The sequence below is a fragment of the Erpetoichthys calabaricus genome, chromosome 2, assembly GCF_900747795.2.
Source record: "Erpetoichthys calabaricus chromosome 2, fErpCal1.3, whole genome shotgun sequence".
Taxonomy (NCBI): domain Eukaryota; kingdom Metazoa; phylum Chordata; class Cladistia; order Polypteriformes; family Polypteridae; genus Erpetoichthys; species Erpetoichthys calabaricus.
This window is the reverse complement of record NC_041395.2, coordinates 112,616,809-112,644,517: the sequence shown is the minus strand read 5'-3', so window position 1 is coordinate 112,644,517 and position 27,709 is coordinate 112,616,809. Positions and strand designations below refer to the sequence as shown.

The 27,709-nt window shown below is 38.1% G+C and overlaps 1 protein-coding gene across 1 annotated transcript in view; it reads left to right on the top strand.

The window, feature by feature from the left end:
• The window catches only part of LOC127526790 (vesicle-associated membrane protein 2-like), a 42,049-nt gene extending 15,173 nt beyond the window's left edge, over positions 1-26,876 (top strand). The window contains exons 2-5 of the mRNA XM_051923548.1: positions 7,806-7,893; positions 20,160-20,318; positions 20,400-20,451; positions 25,478-26,876. Of these exons, the coding sequence (XP_051779508.1) occupies positions 7,806-7,893; positions 20,160-20,318; positions 20,400-20,451; positions 25,478-25,494 (316 nt within the window). The 3' untranslated portion in view covers positions 25,495-26,876. The remainder of the gene's footprint in view (positions 1-7,805; positions 7,894-20,159; positions 20,319-20,399; positions 20,452-25,477) is intronic.
• Positions 26,877-27,709: the final 833 nt, after the last annotated feature.

Below are 27,709 nucleotides of genomic sequence, written 5' to 3'. Positions count from 1 at the left end.
ACACGGGGAGAACATGCAAACTCCACGCAGGGAGGACCCAGGGTTGCTTCCCGGGTCTCCTAACTGCGAGGAAGCAGCGCTACCCACTGCGCCACCATGCCGCCCTATTACAGTATTATAATTATTATTATAATTTTAAATGAATGTTGCAAGAGCATTGTACCTCAATAAAGGTTCAAACTGTCTTCCAATTTGCCACTGGTTGAAAACTGCAATTACCCCGCTGCCACCTGTTGTTCCCTAATGGCTGATATATCAAAGACGGTCCATTAGAGTTTGTTTTCATTGACCTTCTTTTAGTTTTTTTTTTTTGTCTCCAGTTTTTTGTGTATTTATGACTTTTCGTTTATATTTTGCTCATCCTTTCAGGGTATTTTTTTGCACTATCTGTGTTTTCATTTCTGTCCTTCACTTTAACGCTGTGTGGTCTGCTTTCTATTGTCACAGTAATTGCTACTGATCGTTTCCCTGTTGAGTTTGCCTCCACGACTACATGTGTCTGTCTCATGGTTTCAAAGCCCCTCTAGTAATTATACAGTAATTGTGAGGCTGTGATCTGTTGGCATAATTTGTTTTTATACAAATAATGTGACCTGTAGGGAGTGCCCACTGAACAAAGTGGAAAGACTCTAGCATACAGCAGATTTTAACCTGAGACTTGCTGGAAGCTTTCCTTAACAGTGACTAAGTATACCACGCAGGGCCTAAAAAAGTTCTAGATTACGTCTACACTACTTCGTTTTCCTTTGAGTTTTTAAATGATCTCTGTCCACAGTAGCATTTTCACATTGTTTACGAAAGTATCTCTGCCTACTCTAAAACAACTGAAAATGTATATGAAACAAGACATTTGCATACACTGGGCATGTGCACATCAGATGGAAAATGCATGAAGGGATGGATATGGCACCAATCAAAGGGATTTATCACAAAACTCCAGTGACCAGTAAATCATTTTCCTTTTGCACATGCATGCAGCATTCATACTGTACAAAATGCAATTTATATGCATGCTGGTAAACCACACAACAAGTGCCATTGCAGCAACTTCCTCTATGTCTGCTACATTGGAATATCGGTTTCTTCCATGGATGGTGGCCAATAAGACAATAACATGTTAGGGATATGCAATAAGCACAAACAAATCAGAGTGCGACTTGAGTCTGTGGTTTCAAAACCCTTCATTTTCAGCCACCCACACTGTATACAGCTCTGAGAGCATTTTTAAATGTCTCTATTTTGGGGGATTAAAAATGCTGGGGTAGTGTTGACAAAAGGCAAAAAAGGAGACTAATGTCTACATTCTTAAATGAAAGCACAGAAAAGTGGAATTAGCCATAGAAACAACCGATTCTGCTTATGTACAGTAATTAGATGATTGTGAAGCAAAGAAATTGAAAATGTATAAAATAGGGAACACATGCTGGAGGAACTGGAAGGCTGCCATGGAAAAAGACAACTTTCCATTCTTCTGTTAGATTTCAGTCTGACGAGAATTTTCAGAACAAACCTCATTATGATTATTTTACTGTTTTCCAGTGGTTTCTTTTAGTTGTTTCCATTAAATGGTGTAAAACATCATTAACAAATACAAGTTAAAAGCATCTTAATCACAATGTTTTTGCTTCCTTTGTTATTAAAACCTACTGGATGAAAATGATTTTCTTCAGTTTACATTTCTTACATAGGACAGCATGAATATACAGCGGCCTTACAGATCTGTTACCCCGTGTCCCAAACACTTCATCATCCCTGTATGTGTAGAGTTTGAATCTTCTCCTTGTATCTAAGATTCACTCCACTTTACCTCCAACATCCCAATGACATGTCTGCTAAATATTGTTTTTAAACAGTGCCTTCACATTTTTATACCGAGACATGGGAGTGTATGAATGGACCATGGACTGGACCTGCATTGCTTCCTGCCTGGTACAAAATTCTTTCAAAATGGACTCTGATCCCCAAGCAACCATGAACTGGATTAAGCAGATTTCAAATATTTATTTACTAGTGAAGAGCAAAACAATTTGACCAAAACTGAATTAGTAGTGAAACTTAGTTTTGCTTCAAAAAAAATCTATGAAGCAAACTGTGTTTTGTCACTTGTGAATTTCACACCATAGTTTCTCATCTTTATTTCCATGTACAGAAGCATGAGAAAGTGTATTCTGGTGCAGCACTTGGAAATGGGACCACATCTTGACAGCATTTACCAGTAAGTGCTTCAGAAGCACAGACCAGTCTTGAAATCCATTGACCTGGGTATGTGGCCACCAGTGAGCCTCTGGAAGTATCCTGTTTCAGATTGACTTATGGGGTTGGAGAAAAGTGCGGATGGTGTTACCTCTAACCTCAAATGAGGCCGAATGTGCAGGAAGCCAGTAGATGAGGCAGATCAATTAGAGGGAGCTGTTGAAGATCGTTGTGGAGTTGGACAGTCGCCAGGAATTGAGACCATGATTTCGGCTGTGCAATATTTCTTAATGAGCAATATTCTGTATTTTCCACTCCAAATAATTTTAAAAACCTCAGAAACCTCTTTCCAGTGAGTTTTTGTTTGATAACTGTAAAATCGTACACAAAACAAAATTTTATGGGCAGTTTTGCATAACTTTATGGGAGACAAAACTTTGCCCATCACTATATGTTATATTTATTTCAAAGAACTGAGCACCCCCTGCTGGATACAGCTGATGTTAATATTACCAGAAGACCTGTTTGTCTCCATTTTCAGGAGCATTTTACATACCTAAATTAAGATGATTAAATTAAAGAAGAGTACCTAAAAGGGAAAGCAAACAGAGACGGGCTTGTGGTTAACTCACAATGGCCTAACCCAAGAGTTTGCATTATGGATTTTAAGGTGCCTCGCAGTTGGGAGACCTGAGGACCTGGGTTCGCTTCCCGGGTCCTCCCTACGTGGAGTTTGCATGTTCTCCCTGTGTCTGCGTGGGTTTCCTCCGGGCGCTCCGGTTTCCTCCCACAGTCCAAAGACACGCAGGTTAGGTGGATTGGCGATTCTAAATTGTCCCTAGTGTGTGCTTGGTGTGGGTGTGTTTGTGTGTGTCCTGCGGTGGGTTGGCACCCTGCCCGGGATTGGTTCCTGCCTTGTACCCTGTGTTGGCTGGGATTGGCTCCAGCAGACCCCCGTGACCCTATGTTCGGATTCAGCGGGTTGGAAAATGGATGGATATCCAGTTGTTGTGAAGCCTTTAAAATATTTCAACATTTCAAAAAAATGTCCCAGTGCAGACGCAAATTCCCAAGGATCATAGCGCTTTCTAAAGAAATTCTTGGCTATGCCGGGGAAAGGCACAAACCAGGAGGGCACAGAACAGAGAATGTCAGAACAGCTGCAAAGACTTTACGGAATGGGCATCTTGCATTATTGGAAAATGCGAGGAGAAGAAGAATGCCACTCAAAAACTAGAAAGGTTATCAAGTAAGCTGAGCAGGTAGGCCAGAGGGACCCTACTGACTACGGATGACAGGTTACACACTACAGAGATCTCATAGTCTTCCAGTTACTACACCAAACTGTCCAGCATAATGGAATGAAGAAAGATCTACTACTGAATAATGAAATCATAAAGCATTTCACTCATAGTTGAAATTTCATCAAAAAATAAAGTAAAAAATGAGACAGTGTATCATTTAATCTCCTATAACACTTAAAGCATCTGAGGATAGGGATGTAGTGTTCTCTCCTGGAATTCTGATTGCATGTGAGTTAGGTAACTAATGAATTTAAACTGCCCTTCTTTGTGTAAGTGTCGATGCAAAGCCACACATTGTCATCCTATCCAGCTCTGGATCCTGCCTTGCACTCGGTGCTGCCTTGTAATGTCATGTAAGTCATAATAAAAAGTATACATTAGGAAAATTGATAAATGAAGAAGCGTAACATTTCAAAATGACTCACAGGGCTAATATAACTGAATGGCCTTACTGGTTTCAAGGCCATGACAGTGTATAAATGGTCACTAGAAATAAGTGGAAACCATCGAGAAAAAGACAGAGAAATTTGGTGAGAAGGAAAAGCAGGGATGTAGCTGCATTTACTTCATTTTGAGTGGAGAAAGTGTTCAGTTTGGGAATTCAGCTGTTTGTTATTTGATTGCATTGTTCAATGTGTGGAGACACAGTGGATTAGTCATTAATGCCTACAGTTCCAGTATACTGGGTTTGAACGTCAGTCAGCACAGACTGTAGAGTTTACATGTTCTCCTTTTGTGTATGTGTGTGTGTGAAGGGGTTTCTCCAGGTTCTGCAGTTTTCCTGTAGAGATTCCTTTTTATCGTCCTCAAGATAGACAAGTAGGCTTGAAGGATGCCTGTCAATTGACCTCAATATGAGAAGATTTGAGTGTGCTCTTGTGACAAGCAATTGAAAATTGCTCCAGGGGTGCTATGCAAAGGCTGACCTTTCACTGTGACCACCAAAAGTCTTGCAAAGAGACAATTTCCCCTCAGAGATTAGCAAATTAAAACCAAATCAAAAAATCAAAATCCAGAGTTGGTTCCTGCCTAGCACCTGATGCAGGATGTTTTGGTTTTGGCCCTACAGTTTATTATAGTGGTTTTGAGAATGGTTTTCCTGTTAGGAGAATGTGCACCCTCAGTTCTCTTGGCGTGACAGTACCAGTCAGGTTATCAGGACAGCATGTTTGACTGCTTTCAGATGAGGTGACTTATTCATTGTTTAATTAAGCATCTGTAATTATTGTTCAAGGCACTACATAAAAGACAGATTAACAGAGACTGTCTGCAGAGCTTATGACCCCCACATTTCTGTTTACAGTACACTGTTCAGTACCTCTCACGGCTTGGCCTTGATTCATTTTCAAAGGCTTTTAAATGAATGGCAAGAGTGCCTGCCTGCCATTTCTGCTTTCAGTCTACTGAAAATGCTACTTCTGATATTTTTCCTCTCTTTATGAGAAAAGCTTAAACACAATTGGCTTTTTAAAATGATTTATTTTTTATTTGATTGTCCATATTTGATGTTCATCATCAAATTAAGAGGAAGAAATAATGCATCTGCTCTCAGCCTCTGCCCACTCCAATTCTGCACAGAGCAAGAGAGCTCGATAGCGGAGGTGGACTGTAGGCGGTTGTTGCAGCTTCAATCCTTCATTGCTATTCCTGATTCATTTTCTTTAAAGGTGCATTCTAATGCTGGAAAAAACATCAAAGAAGATAAAGGAAGCTGTGGATACTGTTTAAATAACTCACTGAAACAAAAAAAGAACATCAAGAAACATGAATGCTTGATCGAGCAGTTCATGTGTTCAGACTAAGAAATGATTGGTGAAATCCTTCAGGAGGAGAAACACATAAGTGAGATGCTTTATAAAGCTGAAATATTTTCCTGTTTGTCTGTACTCTGCCACCCCAATTATGTGGATGTACACTAAACAGGAAATAAAAGATACTATCCTACACCACACACAATGCTTTAAAAGCATGCACATACAAACCAAAATAAAATCAAACTGATTATAAATGTAAAACGATCTTTTGTTCATTCTAATACAGAGGAGCCCAGATTACACATCAGTGTTTCTAGAGCAGCACACAATTATCTAGCTTGTCAGAGGTCAGTAACACATGCGTCACAGGCGCAATCAGATGTGAGAATTCACCACTCAAGGCTGCAGGTTGCTTCATAGAAACAATCAGCCATTCACTTAATAAAGAGAAAATGCAGGGAACAAGTGGGTGGCTGGAGCAGCGTCTAGAATAAATTGCAGGCATGCTGCCCAACTTCCCCTCTCACAAAGCACTTACCTTTAATATGAATTCAACTTTTCTGCTGTTTGTAGGTGGGCAGCATGTTTGATTTGAATTCCATGTTATAGCCTTGACTTTTCTAAGTTGCTTTCCATTGACGGTGAGTGGATATTTTGGGGAGTTTTCTAGACTGAGGAATTTGTTCCTACTATCAGATTTAGTTTTGGTTTTGTTTTACAGTTGTTTAGTTAACATCTTTTCATTATAACATTGTTTTGCTTAGACCATTTGTTGTGGTTTGCACTGTCTTGCTATGCATGGGCGACCAGAAGTGCATAATATGTGTATGTGTGACAATATAAAGGTCAGCACTGTTTGCTTCATTGTTTTCTGAGATATAATCTAAAATTATTAGAGTGTTTTTGTTGTTGTTTATTGTCCTTTTCTCTTGATTCTTTGAAATGGAATTGTGGCGAAGATTGAGCTTTGAGTTTTACTTCAGATGTCTCAATTTTTATGTTTCCTGGTTTTCAAACCTTGGCCTGTGTTTTCAACTACGTTTCATCTCCAGGTCCCTTATTTGTTTAATCTACCGATTTCATACTCTTAGCAGAATACTTGGTGTTCATCATTGTGTATCGTTTGAGTGTCAGGTGTTCCCTCTTGACAGTTTTCTGCATATAACTCTCTTTGCTGCTGGGACAGGTTCCTCTTTGTTCCCACTTTTCAAATAAATAAGTAGCAGAATGGGCAGAAGATCTCACAAATCCAATGACCTAGGCTCAAATCTCAGCCTAGTCACTGTGTGGAGTCTGTATGTTTTCCTTGTCTTTGTTTAGTTTTTCCTTGGGAGGTCACAGATTTTCTCCTATATCCATGACGGGTTAACTGGTGCCTTGAAATAAGCCTGCTGTGGGTGTATGAGTTTGTGTACCCTACAATGGAGGGCCCATGGACCAGAATCTGCTCCTGCCTTATCCCTGATACTACTGGTTTAGGGCCTAATTTCCCATGAGCACATAATGGAATAGGCACATTTAAAAATGGATGGGTGGAATTACTCTGTTACTGCTATTTCAAACTACTACTGCAATAAAATTGCTATAACATGACAAACTAGAGTTGCCAACATCATCTTTTTGAGGCTGTAGATGATACCAGCCATCTTGACATTATGGACAAATTAATTATAGCATTAGAAAATTAGAAAAATTTAGACTAGAAATGGCCATTCAGCCCAATAAAGCTTACCCACCCACATAACTCCTCCAAATACTTTATTCAGTTTTGAAGGCCCCCTCATGTCCTACTGTCTACAATATTACTTGTTAACTGCTGTTCTCTGTGTAAAGAAAAACTTCCTAATATTTTGGCAGAATGTACCCTTAACAAGTTTCAAATTGTGTCCCTGTGTTCTTGTTGAACCCACTTTATAGTTACAGTCTTGATCCACTGTACTAATTCCTTTTATAATTGTAAACATATTTAATCATGTCACCTCCTAATCTTCTTTTCATTAAACTGAAAAGGTCCAATCCTTTAATATTTCCTCATAAATCATCTCCTGCAGTCCTGGAATCAACCTGGTTGCTCTTCTCTGGACTTTCTCTAGTGCTTCTATGTCTTTATCATGGCCAGGAGACCAAACTGCATGCAGTACTGCAGATGAGACCTCATCAATGCGTTATAAAGCTTGATGTATTACAATAAAACAATTGCAGATTAGAGATGAATTATGATCTGTGCTGTGTTTCTCTGCCTTTTGTATCCACTGCTGCACTCATGCATCTGTACCCCATCAAATGTTCACTGACCTTTAGAAATGACCTCAAAGACCCCACACACTACAGCTCCCTGATATTTGATGCCGCTTCCCAATTAGGAAAACAGGAATCCTCTAAATTCTCACAAGGGGTTAATTGCTTCTAGCAGTACCCAAACACCATTATTGGTGTCCCCACAGCTTTCCACTGTCACTGACATCTTGAGAAGGGACACTTGCAATGCTCTACAGATAGAATTATATTACTGACTGACAGCATCACACGCCTCTGTTTCTTCTTGTTTTCACAGGTCAGCTACTGGCTTGACTCAAGCACCTCCCATAGCTCCTCCTGACACTGGCATGTGGGTTCAATCTAACCATGGCCAGATGGATGAGGTGAGTTTTGTTTAAGTTAAGGGTTATGACCTCAAGTAATGATGCAAAGGGCTGTGTTTGAGTAGCACTGTGGTGCAAATAAAACATAACCATTTTAACGAGATGCCTTATAGAAGTTCATAAAGAGTGTCTCCTCTTCCTACTTCTTTATTAAACACTGTCCAGACTGTCATTTCACCACATGCAGGATTTTGTGATTTATAACAGAGACGCATTTCAAAAGGGGTAGGGTAAGAATCAAAAGACCTGGCCCTGCAATAAGAACTTAATAATAGTGATTGTTTTATTAAACAGAAAAGGTAAAATAATGGAAAAGGGTAAATAATACTTAATTAAAAATATTGAACTTTAAATGGTAAGTACAGAAAACCCAGACTTTTAAATATGAAATTAAACAAGCATACAACTAATTACCAAAGCCTAAATATCCACAATATAAAATACACATTTCTAAATGAAATAGGCAAAAATTCAAAACCAGACAAGTGTAAAGGTGTGTGTCAGTTTCATGCTCCCTCTTCCATTTTGGGAGCCTCCGGAACCCAACACCGTCATTAATATAACCAGATGAGCTTGGCAAATGAGGACAAACACACATAAAGCAAGAGGATAGTGTAAAGGTGCTCAGTGCTTTTTTTAAACCAATTCAAAAAACAAAGTGCTCAAAAAGGTGCAGTGCTCCAAAATTCAATAAATAAATAATTCAATGAAAGACTGGAAATCCATGAGATTAACAACAAGACTTATAATGCCCTGCCCAGCCCAGCTCAACTCCCTCTTAGTCTTCCCAGCTCACCCATTGCTTGCTCACCTGGTGCAGACATCAATAGCAGTCCTCTCCAATCCGACACCCATCTTGGCTGCCTTGAGCGACATCTGCCAGACCACTCGGAGTCAGTTGTCCTCTCGTCTTCCTTCATACTTGCACCGATGTACCTTGGCTCCCTGGAGAAGACATCACCTTGATCATACCCACTCCTCTGAACATTAAGTGGGGATGATCCATCCCTAGAACGCTGATCCTTCGCTTCTTTGTGGGACCAATGACTACGCTGCCTTTCCTCATACTGGCTGGCTTGTTCTCGTTCTCTCTTGTTAGGGACAATTATCTTTATATAATAGTTACACATGTTTTATTTATCATATGCAAGTGTGTGGTTCATGAGTTGTACAGTCTGTAAAACTGGTTATTTAATGGTCTGGCCTGCTTGTAACACTGCAAGACTTTTTGGCAGCTTTCACACTTTAAATCATTTTTAAATGTTTAATAGTACATTGCCCAATGTATGAGTTATCATTTAATAACATTTATAACTATTTGAATGAACATGAACTCATGATCTTTTAAACATTAAATAATGCTTTTTAATGTTTTATTAATGATCAAGGAACATGAGAACATTTAAAGACATGGTACACAATTACAGAATTAACCAACTGAAAGCAACAGAAATCACATAAAGAAATGAAAAATAACAGAAAATGAACACAAACAACAATTAAACATAAAATACGCAGAAATTCACATTGATACATAACAGTTTTGAACACTTTTACAGCAAGGACTAAATTCCTCAATTCTTGCTCCCAATTAATAATTGGGTTATACTTTTGAAGTCACAGAATCCATTCATTATCCAACCTGCTATACCTTAACTACAGGGTCACGGGGGTCTGCTGGAGCCAATCCCAGCCAACACAGGGCGCAAGGCAGGAAACAAACCCTGGGCAGGGTGCCCGCCCACCGCAGAAAGTCACAGAATGTCCAGAATAAATTGTGAAATAGGAGATGTGATAATAAAAAGGTTATTTTTTTTTCTTAATGGATGAGTGCAATTTGTAATTTGAGAGGTGTAATATAATCTAAAAACCAGTGCAGATTGGTTATCATCAACTGAGACTACTGTAATCTTATAATTTAATAGAATAGTTGTAATTCCTAAAGTGGACAATTATAAAGTACTAGAAACGCTTCTCTGCCTCTGTGCTTTCAATTAATGCAGTGATTTAAATATTGTTTAAAGTGCTGGAACTAGACAACTACATAACTTCAAGGGAAACCAACACACCACCACATGCAAAAATTACAAAAGGCACTAAGACACTGATATCTACAAATCCAAATGATTTGAAAGAAAGTAAACAAAAAACAAAAAATGCAAGATGTAAGAGTCCTGGGTAAGATCCAGGTGAAACCACAACAACAGAGAGTGGCCAGTCCTCATCTGTGCTTTTGGATAACCAGGCACAGCAGGATGAATGGACTGGAACTCATTAATATCATTTAGATATGGTTGCATGAACACATCTGGTAAACTGAATGAGAAGAAACATTAGTAGATATCCTATAGACTGGAAAAATTCAGGACATTTAAAATTCCAAGAGACAGGGAATATCAGAAGCCTACCTAAACATGATACCTTAGCATCTGGGGTAGAATGATGAGGATGGTTAAGTGGTTATGACTTCCGGGCAACTCACAGGTGGCTGCCTTTTACAGAAGTTCTCTCACTTTTTTATTTACACAATGTTAATTAAACGTTCTTTTTTACAATTATTAGTTAATTAACTTATTAACTATTAATGTTAATATTTGGTCTCTGACTGTTTGCTATTTTTAATAGATTTTTAATTTGAAGATATGCTGCTGTCATCTGTTATAGCTCTGGCTAAGGTTCAAATCCCTGTTTTATGTCCATTTTGTTCTTTGTTGAGCCGTTTATTTATGCTAATGTTACTTTTATTAATTATCTGCTGTATTTTCTTTGCCTGTGTTATGTTCTATGAGTTTTTTGTGTGGTTTCCCTGAGAGGTGGGGGCACCTGACAATCACCACCGGAAACTGCTATTGGCCTTATAAAACCAGAGGGTCTGCCACAGTTCTCGGTGGTTCATTCGACTATGCTAGGGAGTGGGTGAGTTACTGGTACTTTTCTGTATTTGTGCTGCTGTGTTTTCTGGAATTTTTTACCTTCTGTTCTATGGGACTTTGTTTGCCTTGCTGTCAAATCCTTTTTGCCTTTTGTGCTCTTCAAAACATCACAGTGTAACGAAGCATTTTTGTGAAGGGTAAACGTTTGATTGTATTAAGATCTTGTGTTTTCCCTTTTACTGGTCGGGCGTTTGATGGTAATATCCCCCTCTAGTGGGCATTTTTGGAAGTTTTGGGACAATTGTGCTTTAGGACTCTTGAGTTCATAACATCATTTCAGGCGCAGACCAGAGCATCAGCCTATCTCAACTGCCTTTTGGACAAGCTATGATCATGACAGATGTCACAGGGTGAGTGAAGAGTATCTGAAGGATATGAAGGCTACCATATATATATGACATCTGAGAAAGTTAGAACCTATAAGGAATGTAAAGTGGGATATATGAAAGTGAATAAGTAATGGTAAAACAGACATCACATTTCAATTTAAACCAAAATGTACAGTACAGACATTCAAATACTGACTCAGTTTGTCCACATTATAAGTTACATCACCCTGATAAAAGTTTATTAATAACTCACTCTGTTACCATCCATCCATCCAGTTTCCACCCGCTGAATCTGAACACAGGGTCACGGGGGGTCTGCTGGAGCCAATCCCAGCCAACACAGGGCACAAGGCAGGAACCAATCCTGGTCAGGGTACCAACCCACCGCAGTCTGTTACCAACACTCTAATGATAAATCATTCTAACCCTAGAATGCTATTTATTCAACCAGGGGAACATTGGATTGAACAATCTTCCATTAGCATGTTCCATCTGTGGACATATCAAGCCCGGCCCTCTCTATTCAATGTTAATGCCTCTAAATGTAAACTTGTGGCACATCTGGGCAAGTCTGACCATCTTACTGCCACCTATACAAGCCTGTTATTGACTGTAGCAGCTCTCTTATTGTTCAACCTAGAAATTCTTATACCGTATGTGTTTGGGGGAGTTATGTTTTTTTTATTATTATTTTTTGAGCTTCTGTAATTAAACATTTCATGTTCAGTTTGCACAGTGTGTAATAGTATGAGACAAATTAAATTTGATTTGGTTAAAGAAATTGCCTTTCAGGTCTAGAAACCTAGAGCTTGCACATTCTCCAAATGTTTGCGTGAGGTTTCTCTGAAGGCTCGGGTGAAATCATAGAGCCCAATATAAGTCAGTGTGTTTTTTGTGAATAATGAAAAAGTAAATCTAATAAATCGATCAGTGAACAGATGAATAGACCTCAGGTGAGTACAGAGTAATTGCAGTTGCCAAGCAATGGCAAATGGAAAGCTTGAATAATGGCTTGAATAATGGTAAACATCCTCAAGAAAGTGTGGCTTAGGATGAGACAGAATACTGGCAAAGACGGTGCAGCATTTTGATTTAATTAGCAACTGGACGTCAGTTATGGCGTGGAGATGAAATCCACAATGAGATCCCAAGATTGTTTCTGCTGGCATCTAGCTTGTCTGTCTAAAGGGGTTGACCCCCAGAAATTCATTTCATTTCATGATTTGCTATAGCTCCCTTTCCCCATACCTCTGCTGACCTGAATGAAGTCTACTGAGTTTGTCAAAAAGTAATGGCTTCTCCTACTGCCATTCTGTGGATTCCTAGTGGTTCAGAAGACATCTTAGTAATTCAATCCAGCCAAAACTTTCCATTACTGTTTAAAGTGGCGACAATACTGTCTCAAAATTATTTAACCTCTAATAAATATGTATGTGTCAGACTTTCAGGATCTCTCATATTTCAACTAATCTGAAATTCTACCATAAGTGGAACAAACAGTGGTTGTCAAGTTTTCTTCAATTCTGCATATCACTACTGCCCTCCATTACCTGAACCTCACAGGTCTTAATTAAAAACACTATAATGAAAACCTGATTGCTAAACGAAATTACTATTTGCATCCATCTGTTATTTTTCCTCCATCCATATTTTGTTTCTGGCAATATAAAAGCTTTTGAGCTTACCAAATAGTTAAAAGCACTTCTGCCGTTGCGTAGGCCCTGCTTTAAATTTCTTTTGTGTGGTATTGTACAAGGCAAGTTTTTAAATTTCTGCTTTAGATGCACTTCCTTCAGATAAATTTGTGAGTTGTGTTTGTGTAGATTTGTGTTTTCTGAACCATTACAGTAATCCCTTTAGAAGTAAAATGGCATCAGATTATAATGACAATATCTAAGAAGTCAACAGGAAAGTGAATTTCACATCTTTACTGAGGGTTACTTGCTCAATTCGGAATCACAATGTAAAATCAGGAGGTGTGATTAGCTTCCTATTTCATGGCCTGTTCACACACATTCACATTCACACAGAGCCAATCCATCTAATGCTCAGATCTTTGAGATATGACAGAAAAGTTGGAGTAAATTAAATGGGTTGAATGGACAGACTACAGACATTTGAAAAGCAAGGCATACTATATTAGAATCATTTGAAATGCAAAACTCCTGATGTCTCCTAGTCAAATATTCTGCTTCCAGAGATAATACTGATTCATGATAAAAATGTTCACTCAGCAACAGTGTGCATATTCCTTTCTGACCAGGCAGCTCTCCCTCTCAAAATCAGAGTTTATATGTAAACAAGACTGTAGCTGAGCACATAGACCACTTATGGGACTCACAGATTGTCCCAATAGCCACTGGTAGGATGTTCTGTACTGCATGTAAACTTTCCTGGCAAAGGATCTTAAATGTCACATTTTCATTGTCAAACATGCTTAGTTGCTTAGCAACAGGTGGCTCTCTTGCCAGTCATTGTGGTCTTTAAATTAGTGGCATGATGAAGGAAGATGCTAGAGACACAGCAGGACCCCATTCTTTGAGTACATTTTCACAGATTTAAAGGGAACGCAATGTTGTAAACTACTCGGCACTTGTGTTTCTCTAATTTGGCCTATTTTTAAAGCTTCTTTATTGACCTAAAAGTTTTATTACAGAGCATATAGTGTAGGTCCAGTAAGGTTTAAAAAACTACCTTTAGATCAGAATGGCTCTCCACTAAGAATAACATGGCTTGGAAATAAATATTTATTGACTATTAAATTGAAGGTCATATATTATCAACAAGTAGATGATGCCAACATATTTGGTTTGAACCTTGCATCTGATCAGTATCTGTGTGTACTTTACAGATTCTTCCTGTCTATTTGGGTTTTTCTCCCAGTCCTCTAGTTTTCATTTCACATTTTCTGAGAATTGTTTGAAGTAGGTCAGTGTTCCTTAAGCTCAGTCTTGGGGCTCCTGTGACTGAAGGTTTCTATTCATGTTTCACCATTAGTGACTCTTTTATTTGTAATTCATATTATTGTTTAAGCAGCTGGTCTGTCTTTCTTCATTTATCATGCATGCAGAACGGCACAGTAGTGTAGGTTTTATATTAAAAAGAAAATTTATAAATATTTGTATTTTTTTCCTGTTTTTGTCATTTTGTTAGCAATTCTTCTATTTCCTTTTGAGTTTACTAATTTAATTGTATCCTAATGATGACAATTAATGAGTAACGTAGACACCCGGGGCCTTATTTATAAAACATTTCATGGATTTAAGAATGAAAATATCTTCATGCCCAAAAAAATAGGAAAATGTTTACGAGAAAAAAAATGTAATTTATTAAAAATGAAATACGCACATTTCTATGCAATTTACCAATTATAAGTCACAATCACCTTGTAAATATGCATGCATGAGTGCGCCTCGGATGTCGCCCTGAAATATCCATATATGGGATATGCTAATCAACCTCATAAATATGCAATCATAATGCTACAGAACTTCATTGGCTGCTAGAACCGCATCTCCCTCCTTATGTCTCAAAGCTCCACCACCTACATCCAGAGTCTGGCTGTGCTCCACAATCAAGTGTACAAGGTCATGTGTGGTATTATAGCGCCTCTCTTCTGCGGGTCCAGGTAAGGTATAAGGCACAATCGCCCGAGCAGGTGGTCACTATCACCTGGCACATGTAATGATGTGATTGATGTTACAAAGATAAGACACGTCATATGAAACACTGAGGGTTCAGCCAGTTACCTTACCAACAAGCTAGCCACCAAATACAGCTCTCTCACATCTGTCAAAGCTATTTTGCCTTAATATAAATGAATAATAGGCCGGCTCAGGCCACTGAGACACAATGTTTGCCAGACACATCATGGATGAATTATGCATTAATGGAATGTAACTTTTTATGGTTAACAAAAGCAGCTCTCACTACGTGCCCTTATTGCAACATGAGGGCAATAAGGTGCTCTGATTACATTAGGAGAACCAGACACTGCTGCAAATTAACTTTTTATGTTGGCAAAAACATGTTTTTCTTCTTCTTTTTTTTTTTGTATGGACACCCACACCATACAAAAACTGGATATAGGGCCTTGTTGGCTAGTTAATGGCTTCCAGCACAGCAGACATGATGGAGTGAAGCTTGGCTGACATATTCCTGACCTGTCAGCTAGTTTCTTGAGAAATGGCAACATATAGCTGATATAAACTGATGATAAACCAAAAAAATTCTTCAGTGCAAATACGTAGCATTGGCCCTCTTTAAAAGGAACTACTACTCTGTGCATCCTAGTCATCATTTTTGAGGTGTAAAATGTTTGTCACGTCGATAACATTATACTATCAGCTCAGTGATATGAATTATCATGTGTGGGAGTCGTTATTTACGTGGTTTGGCTGCATTTCCCTACTTAATTGAGGGTGTTGTCATTTCCTAGTTTCTCTGAAATGTTGTGTATGCATGGGTCAGTGTTGCCATAAACATACGTAACATTTCAATTTTTCTTTTATAAATCCTGATGTTTGCGTGGGAAGTTGCATATATGCATTTCAAGCCCATTTAGTGCATACAAAAGCTTTATAAATGAGGTCCAGGAGGCTGAAAGGCTGCAGCTACTTCATGCCCAATGGGGTCTGGCCCCCTGGAGTTTTCAGTAATAAACAATGCTGTGGTAATGATGATAATAATGCAATTCTGACAAACCAAAATGTAACATACATAAACACTTTATACAGTCCAATAAAATTTAGTAAATCTAGGATGGGCCGATTCATAGGAATTGCAGTTTACAACAATGTTTATGGAAAGTAACTGTTTATAGGGCTTTGGAAATAGTGAACGGTGCACTTACCTTAAGAAGGGTGGTGAGCACCAGGGAAGTTGCACTCCACTGTCAGAGGCTCCATTGCATCATTCAAAAATTCTTTGACAATAGTTGGCTCAGGATGTGCATGCAGCTTGGAGGCCTATGAGCATGTGCAAGCCTCAGAGTAAAATGAGACTGTTGTCCCGGCAGTACTCTGCCATTATAGAGCAGGGGTGCGTAAATGGTTGCTGGCACAAATACTGTATGTAGAGGAAGTACCCAGAGAATAGCTAAGAGAGCCACTAGGATGTGTCTAGCTGCAGACTTCCAGAGCTCCACTACGTTGAGGAGGCAGTGATGTTATGTGATACTCACGATTATAATATGGTTACAATTATAGTTTTGGGACTCATATAATGTTGACTGATGAGTAAACCAAGTGACATAAATTTTCAATCTGATTGGCTATTCAGCAGAGCTCCTCAATCGCAGAGTTACAGAAGTCTGTAGGTTGATCCTTTTTGCATGGGCAGGGATGTTAGTTACAGTGATTTTCAACTGGAAAAGTACACACTGTGTATCCAGCATGGCAACATAAGAGAAGATTGGACAAAAATCTGAGTGTCCCCGGGGATTGGACAAGGAAATCCCAGAGGCAGCATAAAACGTCCTCTGAATTTTTTGTAGGCGTGGAGGTGATCATTGGGAGGAAAGGTAGTCAGCTGTGTGTTTATCTCATCTTTTGATCTTGGGAACTTTTTTTATTTCCTTTGGAATACGTTCTCACTAACTCCAGGTTTCTGGTCAGTTATGAACTTGAAGATGCCCAGGGTTTAATCCTAGTAGGGGATCAAGAGCATGAGGAGTCACAAAACCCAGTTTTGTAATTACTGGATGAAGTTGATTGAGATGAAAACCTGTAGCCACAGTGGGACACCATGCCTGAACATGAGAGCCACTTCCAAAATTTTAAACTGGCCCTGTAGTTGTGTACATGTGTGTACCCTGCAGTGGATTTAGTGACCTGCCTGGAGCTGGTGTCTTGTCTTGAACTTGATACTACAGAATGGGATTAGGGGAATTTAACATTGTTTCTTTAAGTTATAAAACAATAGATGACATAAAGACACTATTAGCAATTATCCATACTTTATTAAATTTGAATATTAGATAAAGCTACACTCAGGTGACAATAACAATGCATGAATTGTCATTATTGTTTCAACAAAAAAGTGAACATCAAAATGCTATAAGTGAAAAAGTAAGCATGTTTATGTGAAACATACATGGCTCTTCATTTCAGTTGCAGCCCCAAAACTCTGGAACGATTTGCCATTGCATGTTAGTCAGGGTCCTTCACTAGCTGTCTTTAAATCTTATTTAAAAACACAGTTTTACTCTCTGGCTTTTACCCAGTATGATATGTTGGCTATCCGTCTACTTTTTATTGTGAATCTCTTCAGCTCCTATGTGTTTCTCTTTCATTTACCCTTTGGTTATTGTGTGTCTGATATGTTGGGTTTTTATTGTACAGCACTTTGGTCAGCCTTGATGTTGTTTTTAAAGTGCTTTATAAATAAATAAATAAAGTAAAAGTATAGTAGTTTAAATATAAGTAGCAGGGGATACAGTCTGGAGATTTTATTTCTTAATTGGAAGACAATTATTGCTGCTGAATTAATTATTACTCAATCACCATTTTGTGCTTCATTTTAGTGTGCTTACGTTCCCAAAGCTTACTTAATTATATAAATTTTAAGCATTCACAGTTTTCATTTTTTTGTTTTCTTAAACAGGCAGCAATTAACAATGAGGCGCAAATGACAAAGAAATCAGCAGCTCATCCTCTAAATTGGTCCAGTTTACAACTGTGTGTGTTCACCATGAAACATCTGCTTTTTAAAAAAATAAACACAAAGAAATGTAAAAGAAAAGTGTTAAGGACAGAGACTGAATAATCTGGTCCACATACTGTATCTTTATATTTTAAGTGACAATATAAAAATTAGGTGTTGTGACAGTATTAAAGCACTAACAAGTCACACAATGAAATAAGCTCTTATCAGCAAGGATTTACTTCTAATTAAACAATTTGGTTAGAACAAAAACTTATTAGCCACTGTGGCACCCCAGTGTCATGAACTAGAAAGTTTCAAAGCACAAAAGTCCCTAAAAATCCCAAAAATGCCCACTAGAGGAGGGGAAACCATTAAACCCTGCTAGTTGCAAAGACAGCAAACAAAGTATCTTTATAAATAAAATAGCTCATTTTACAAAAATTCTCTGAAGTAATCCAAATTACAGAAAGCTTAAAAAGAAGAAGACGTTGCCTGAATAAGGCAATCCAATAGCAAGGAAAATCCTAAAACACAATACAAAGAATGGTCAGAAATAATAGAGGTAAATGAGTCAAAAATACAGTATTCACAAAGCAAAAGAATACTACAAAACTAACAAAACTCTTCAATGCCAGTGTATTCAATGTGCCACAAGGTACTGCGGATTTTCCTCAGGCTTTATAGGGATGAGGGCAGTTCCTTGCGGTGGTGGCCAGGTGGTCCTGCCTCTACGGGGACCATCCACAAGACACAAGGAACATAACTGAAGATGCATCAACTTAAAAAAACATAAACTATCATATTTAGAATCTACTAGAAGAAGGCTGGACATCTGCCCATAGCCACCCCTTTTGCTTACATTTTGCCCCTCCTGTCAATGTCTGTTGCTATGAAACATCAATTATGTTCCAGTCACCTGATGGGAGGAGCACCGGCAGTAAGCCAAAGTGTAGGAAGAGATTAACTGGAGGTCTTTAATGTAGCACTGGGCATCTTGCCCTTGGCTTCTGGTCTACTGCTCCCAAGTTGTGTGGATTAAGAGTTTATTATTATTATTATTATTATTATTATTATTTATTTATTTTTTTAAATCTTTCTCTTGTTATTGATATTGTCTTCTGCTTTTTGAATACCTTTTCTGTGAGCTCCTGCCTGCGTACTTGATTATTACTTTTTGCATTACTAATTTGTATAATAAAGCAACATTTATTTATACTTGACTATGTCAATTTTGTTGTCTGCTCATCTGCATGCTGCTTATGCTTCACAAGCTAAAACACTGTGGTTAGACAGCTTAGCTTATCCTCCAAAAGGGATGGAACGTTTAGGTTGTGCTACAAGATCTTTCTTTTCTGTGAGTGGGTCCAGGTGGTTAAAAATCAGCTTAAGTTCATCTTGTTGATAGAGCTTTTTATTTTCTTCTGTTATGAAGACTATGGTTCCACAAAATAGCTAAAAGTGAGGCCTTCCAAAATACCCCAAAAAACAGCTCTCACACCAAGAAAATCCTGACACAAGGAATATTTACAAAATTAAGAATTTATCAAGAAAAGAGCAAATACAAAAACATGGCTTTAATGGGCAATCATGAATCAAACGTTATCAAAAACACAATCTGTAATATATTCCAACATCCAGAGCTAACAGTTGAAAGTCATGAGAAGCCAGAGAACATTAAGTGCAAAATACGTACAAGAAAAAACAACTTTGCCAGAGAGCATTCAAATGAATTACAGGGACTTGCTTCTCCAGCCTGAATAAAAAGGCCAAAGGCGGTCTCTTAACAAGGAGGTAAGGGGACCTGCCTCTTGGGATCCACCTACAAAATACAAGAAACATGGTAGAATTAAAATACACGTATAGAAATTATATGATTAACTAAATAGAATAAAATTAACAGAAAATACATAATTCGAGAAATAATAACTGAACAGAACAATAGAAAAATTATTGAAAGCAATTAATAATAATAATGAAAATTGAATAAAGAAGACAAAAAAGGCAACTGAAAAATAAGCTGGGTGATGAACCCTGGGTTGACCATAGCAGTTTCATTATTTTCTCTTAGAGAAAAGGATGTTTCAGTCTGCATTTATCTTGAACATTCTTATGTTTTCTAAGTACAGTATAAGCTTTTCTTTGAGTCTTCAATTTTGCCTGATTGTTACCAAATCTTTTGTGTTTTAACATTTTTTGCTTGTTTTTGTCGTGCTTGTCAACACCAATGTCAATAACAGCAACTTTTGATAGTGCACTTTGCTAAATAATAATTTGCTGCCTTTCAGATGCCCAACTTTGCATCACAAAACAGGCTAACACTTCCAAAGCCTCTACTACAAAATAACAAATTTCTTCCCAGGTGGCTGCTGTGATGCAGGTAAACCTTGAGAAAGTTGTGAACCAAGATATGATGGTCTCAGTGGTAGATGCCCAAACTGCCTCGACGCAAGATGGAACCTTTCAGATTGCGGTCTCTGGAGAGAATATGAAGCAAAAACACTTTTGTGTAAACTACAAGGTGAGTTGTCTAAACAAGAGTTAAATGGCAGATAGCTCAGTATCACTCATTGCCTAATGTTGTTTTTGGCTTCATTCTTAGATGATAATTGTTCTTGGAATGATCTGCACCATTGTTCTCATCATTATCATCAGTAAGTATTCTTTGCTAAAGATGTTCATTAACAATGAATGGGTTAGAACAGCATAAAGAAGGACTGCAAGTAATATGTTACATCAGTGAGACATTTAAAGATGAACAATATTGGCTGCGGAATAACTTTTTGCCAGTGTCACATAATGCAACTTCTAGTCATGGGGTTTATCTAATTTGCTGACCACATTCACTGATTTTCTTACTGAACCATGTCAATTTAAATGACTGAAAATCATTGCCCATGTCACATTTATGGATGTAGTTATGACTGTCCAGTGTAATCTTGCTTTCACCTTTTTGTGAAAGCCAATAATGTGCTGCCAGATGGAGCTTGTACTGTACAAAGGGTTAAGACATTCAGAACGTTCAGCAGCAATCTTGGCCTTTTATTTCTTTTTTATATACTGCCATGGTATGTTAGATACAAGACATCACAGAGATGAGCATTTCTTCTATTTGTGAGGTCCAAAGTCACTGCGTTTCTTATTTTTTGTCACTGCCTCTTATGCATTGTACCTCTGGATTAGCATTCACTGGTTGTTAGCTCCCATGCACACAGAACCCATCCCTATGACTAAAGACAAAGATCAAACCAGTTTGATTTTATCGGTGTGAGTCGCAGAGTACTTGGAGTAAGTTATTGGGTAAGTCACTTCAGGCAACTAGATTCACAGGAGCACATCCCTGACTGCCTCAGACTAGCTTAAATTATGTAAAATAAAGACTATTACTGAAAATCACTGGAAAGTTGCACAGCATGAAATAGCTTTTAGGGAGCAACATTCTTTGCTGTCACCCCATTTCTGGATAAATTTTTAACCTCCTCAAAAAAAAAACAAAAAAAAAAAACAATTTTTGTGATTTTAACACTTGTAAAATCACACACAAGGTGAACGTTCAAGGTAGTCCTGCAAAACTCTACAGTATGCAAAACAAAAACTGGCTGATGTTAAGAGAGCTGCTCCACAGGGGTCAGTGCTAGGCCTCTGACATTTTTAATACATATATATGATTTGGATAGGAATATAAGCAACACGCTGGTTAAGTTTGCAGATGATACCAAGCTAGGTGGAATGGCAGAAAATCATTACAGAGGGAGTTGGACAGCACATAGGCTTGAGCAGATTTGTAGCAGATTAAATTTAATGGCAGTAAATGTAAAGTATTTCATGTAGGAAGTAAAAATGTTAGGTATGAATATACAATGGTATGTCTGAAAATCAAGAGTACACCATATGAGAAGGATTTAGGAGTCGTAGCGGACTTCACAGTGTTCAGAATCCATTAAGAAGGCTAACAGAAGAATGACAGGTTATATAGTGTGATTTTGTAGAGTACAAGTCCAAGGAGGTTATGCTCAAGCTTTATAACACACTGGTGAGGTCTCATCTAGAGTACTGTGTGCAGGTTTGGTCTCCAGGCTAGCATCACTAAAGAGAAGTATGACTAGGCTCATTCCAGGGATACATGGGATGAATTATAAAGATTTCAGTTTAAGGAAAAGAAGATTAAGAGATAACATGATTGGCTGGGATTGACTCCAGTATACCCCCGTGACCCTGTGTTCGGATTCAGTGGGTTGGAAAATGGATGGATGGATGGATGGATGATTGGAGTGTTTAGAATTATGAATGGAATTAGTACAGTGGATTGAAACTGTTATTTTAAAATAAGATTTAATAAGAACATAGGGACACAGTTGGAAACTTGTTAAGGGTAAATTTCACACAAACATTAGATAACCATAGGCACTTGTAGTGTGAAAGACAATAAGATTTTAGGGTATTCAAAACTAGACTTGATGTTATTTTATAGGAATGGTTAGCATTTTTGGGCTGAATGGCCTGTTCTCATTTAGATTATTCTAATGTTCTAATGAAACTCTGCTATTTACTAATCACGAACAGTAAAGAGTGAAAATTGGAAGTGTGGGTGAAAACACAAATGAAGATATTGATATAGAATGAAGGAAAATTTGTAGAACACAGTGATGTTCTTTTAAATTTAAAAATGATTATAAAACAAATTGTGTTCATGGCTAAATTAAGACCTCATTTTCATGAGATGCAGAGGCCCACCATATGTCCATATATGAAGTTCAAAAAAGGTAAGAAAAAATGTCAACTTACTAAATTTGTAATGTGAACAGGAGGGCTTGTAAGTTGACTGACAGAAAATTCATTAGAAAAATCTTTGGTTTGCAGAATCCAAGTAGAGTGTAATTTTTTCAGACCTTATAAAATGTGATATTAAATAAAAGAGTCTTGTTTAGCTTATTTATTAAAGAATGTTAAAGTGATTGCAACCTTGGACTCAATAACCAGATACACCACCTTTGGTAGTCATGAGTGAACTCAGACAATTGTTTAGTTGCTGATCACTCTGTTACAGTCATGTGGACGAATTTTGCTTGTTCCTAGGCAGATAAACTGCTTAATGTTTTTAATCATGGACTACTTGTTTCAGGCTGTACCACAATATTTCAAGTTTCATATCTTAAACATGAGTAAGCCAACTTGAATCTCTTGAACCATGGACCTATTATGATATTTTTTAGAATACGCTCTGAATAGCATATCAGGCACAGCTGAAAAAAGTCAGATTTAGCAGCTGTCATGGGTCTTTAAGCAACTGACTATCATACTCCCTTCAGTTGGGTTCAGTTCACTGAGGGCAATATCTTTTTCACACATTAAGACTGAATGCTTGATTACCGTACATACACAGCAAATGAAGGAAACAGTAAACTTTGGTGCTTTATTATCTCATACTCTCCTTTTCCCCTATCATTGCAAACTAAATGATTTATCTGCATTTCCTGTACAAATATACGATAGCGTGCAGGAAATCACAAATCATTTTGACAATATATGGTAGTCACTGAGAAAATATGAAGCTTATGCTGTGTTTTTATTGAATAGCAACCAGATACTTACAGAATGTTTTCCTGTATCTGCAAACCTCACCTTTCAGTATGAATTTAAATATTAAACCAAGCCATGACTTCCAAACTTAACCATTGCCTTTAAGCCTAAACCTACCTTCTAAAGTTTAACCCAGAGGCAAAACCTGAATATACAGGTGCTGGTCATAAAATTAGAATATCATGACAAAGTTGATTTATTTCAGTAATTCATTCATTACGATAGACTGATGTATTTCAAATGTTTATTTCTTTTAATGTTGATGATTATAACTGACAACTAATGAAAGTCCCAAATTCAGTATCTCGGAAAATTAGAATATCAATTAAGACCAATGCAAAAAAAGGATTTTTAGAAATGTTGGCCAACTGAAAGGTATGAACATGAAAAGTATGAGCATGTACAGCACTCAATATTTAGTTGTGGCTCCTTTGGCCTGGATTACTGCAGCAATGCGGCGTGGCATGGAGTCAATCAGTCTGTGGCACTGCTCAGGTGTTATGAGAGCCCATGTTGCTCTGATAGTGGCCTTCAGCTCTTCTGAATTGTTGGGTCTGGCGTATTGCATCTTCCTCTTCACAATACCCCATAGATTTTCTATGGGGTTAAGGTCAGGCGAGTTTGCTGGCCAACCAAGAACAGGGATACCATGGTCCTTAAACCAGGTACTGGTAGCTTTGGCACTGTGTGCAGGTGCCAGGTCCTGTTGGAAAATGAAATCTGCATCTCCATAAAGTTCGTCAGCAGCAGGAAGCATGAAGTGCTCTAAAACTTCCTGGTAGACAGCTGTGTTGACCTTGGACCTCAGAAAATATAATGGACCAACACCAGCAGATGACATGGCACCCCAAACCATCACTGACTGTGGAAACTTTACACTGGACCTCACGCAACGTGGATTCTGTGCCTCTCCTCTCTTCCTCCAGACTCTGGGACCTTGATTTCCAAAGGAAATGCAAAATTCACTCAGCAGCAGTCCAGTCCTTTTTGTCTTTAGCCCAGGCGAGACGCTTCCGATGCTGTCTCTTGTTCAAGAGTGGCTTGACACAAGGAATGCGACAGCTGAAACCCATGTCTTGCATACGTCTGTGCGTGGTGGTTCTTGAAGCACTGACTCCAGCTGCAGTCCACTCTTTGTGAATCTCCCCCACATTTTTGAATGGGTTTTGTTTCACAATCCTCTCCAGGGTGTGGTTACCCCTATTGCTTGTACACTTTTTTCTACCACATCTTGTCCTTCCCTTCGCCTCTCTATTAATGTTCTTGGACACAGAGCTCTGTGAACAGCCAGCCTCTTTAGCAATGACCTTTTGTGTCTTGCCCTCCTTGTGCAAGGTGTCAATGGTCGTCTTTTGGACAACTGTCAAGTCAGCAGTCTTCCCCATGATTGTGTAGCCTACAGAACTAGACTGAGAGACCATTTAAAGGCTTTTGCAGGTGTTTTGAGTTAATTAGCTGATTAGAGTGTGGCACCAGGTGTCTTCAATATTGAACCTGTTCACAATATTCTAATTTTCCGAGATACTGAATTTGGGACTTTCATTAGTTGTCAGTTATAATCATCAACATTAAAAGAAATAAACATTTGAAATACATCAGTCTGTGTGTAATGAATGAATCTAATATACAAGTTTCACTTTTTGACTGGAATTACTGAAATAAATCATAAACTCATGCAGACATGAAGAGGGCATGTCAGTATAATGATCAAACTACAGTGGCTCAGACTTCAAGAGCTACTTTCTGGATAGACTCATCTCACTTCATCTGTCAAAGTGAGCTTATTATACCATAGGAAAGAGCAGAGACGCCATCCCAGTGAAGAGGAACCATCCCAGCAGATTAGCAAATTCAGAAACCAGGCTGGGAGCACAGAGGGTCTGGCACAGTAGACTTGAGCACATCTTGCATAATCTTTACTGGAACTAGTGATGTACTACCTTAATGACACTTGTGATAGAGGCTGCAGATGGCATTGTAGCTGTCTACTTTATAATGGCTCTTTTTCACCTGGTTTTGATTTATCACTTGTTCTGACTGGGAGGCATGGGATGATGGAGTTGAATGCTAATTGTTTTCTCTTTTTCACCTTTATAACAGCATATTTCTGCATATAGATGAACAACCAACGACCTGAGTACCTGTAAGTTAGCACATAGGTGACTGGTGGTAAACTGTACCTTCAAATTTTTATTTTATTAACTAGCATCATGCAGCTCTAACCTGAAGCAGCACTATTGGAAGCCCAATGCCTTCTGCTTTCTTCTGGCTTTAATAATACATGGATCAACTTTGCAATTCAAAGGTCATTACTCCTAGAAGTACTGCTTTTAAACTTGGTCTCCTTCACATTTTTTACTGGAACTACTTGAAGTTCTAAAGCGAACCAAGTGCCTAACATGATAAGCCCAAGTCCAGAAACCATCCTCTTGTTTACACCTGAAACAGAATAGCTTCATGTGGAATGTCTGATACAGTTAAGTGCTGAATGTCTGAGAATAGCACACAATGTACTGACATAGCACACAGTGCAAATGCACAACTCTCCTCAGTTTGGACTATGGACTCACATCATTCACAATGTTGGTGTCAAACTGCAGAGCAAGAGTTCTAACTCCTCTGAGGATAATTCAATTCTGAGACGATCCCTCACCCCAGGAAGTACTACTCACATCTCAGAGTTCTAAAATACATTTTGAAGATTTGCATTATTAACATTATGATGTAAAACAATTATTTCAATGAGCAGATTTGTCAAAGACATTCTCTCTTATACCCGTTATGGATTCATTTCTCCAAAGTGCATAAGGTATTTGAAGAGCGGGGTATTACTAAGCATCCAATCAAAGTAAAAAGAACTTAGAAGACACACTCAAGTGGCTTGACTCAGAAGCTCTACTTCCTTTTCCTTTGTAATGTTAAAGATTCCTTGCAAAAATAGCATAACACGAGAGTAGAGCATCAGTGGATAGAGCCAGTTCTAAAATGGAAGATCATTTGACACTCATTTGGAGCAGGTGCTTTCATGATTTTTTTTTTTTACGTTTACCAAATGTCCAGTCATTAAAGCTTTCCTTTGCTCTCTCATGTCTGTTTTTTCATGTCATTATTCTAAAGTTATCATTGTACGTACCTCATTTGTTCAAATGAACATTTAGCCACAGATGGCCTAGCTTTCCTTCAAACATATGCTTTCAAGCACCCATTCCTTTCCTTTACCAAGGTCACTGTCAGGGCTGCATTTCACAAACACAATGACTCTCACTGAATAATGAGAAACTTTAAGATACACGTATGTAATGTATGAGATACTTTTTCACGTGTCTCCCAAATCCCTTCCTAAGCAGACACTTTATGTGCAACCATAAAGTACTACCTAGTTAACCCCACTCTTAAAGTTGCCTACAAAAAGCATCACAAATCAATTGAGAAGCATATGTTTTTGCTATTGGTCCTTTAGTGGAATGAAAAGTATAAAGTAAACATGACATCATAATTTAATAACAGTCCCGAAGAATAAGACAACCACAGCATTTATTAGCAAACCCGCAGCATGGTGGAACACAAGGAAAAACACAGCTATTTGGAAAATGCTCCCCCTATGTCTTCATGTGGGTTTCCTATATATAATCTTATACATAAATGCCTAAGCATGGAAGTGTGTGTGTCTGTCCAGCCCAGAAGTGAGAGGTGGTGTCGGCGTAAGAGGAAACAGAAAACTAAATATCTACATGTAAAAGTGTGTCTGTTTGTACGGCCCGGAAGTGTGAGTCTAATACAGCATGAAGCTCAAAGAGCCTGCAAAGTGGCCCCAAATTAACAAGTCTGAAGAAGAAAGCGACTCTGTTGCCAAAGTAACACCGCAGAGGAAAGAGAGAAACTCTTATGCAAGCGACACGAAACGGTATCCCTTTAACTTTTCCTCCTGCCACTAATACACAAGCGAGGTGAGCACATCAGCACAACGAAACCTGGGAGAGAGACACCCAGAATAGTTCCTTTCAATTACCTGATATCGCTACATTTTTTTTTTTTAATATTTTTATTTTATTAATTTTCATTGTAATCATTCCATACAAACAGATCAATTTATAACCCAACAAATTTGAAGACAAATCAAACCCCACCCCTGAGAAGGAGAGCTTAGCTAAAGGAAAATTGCTTTAAGCTTTTTAATAAGGCAACATTAGACAAAAGAAGGGGAGAAGTAAATATCTATATTAAAATAATATTGATTAAATCCTGCCAAGTTTTGAAAAAATTTTGTACAGATCCTCTAACTGAAAATTTGATTTTTTCCAATTTCAAATAATATAAAACATCAGTTTCCCA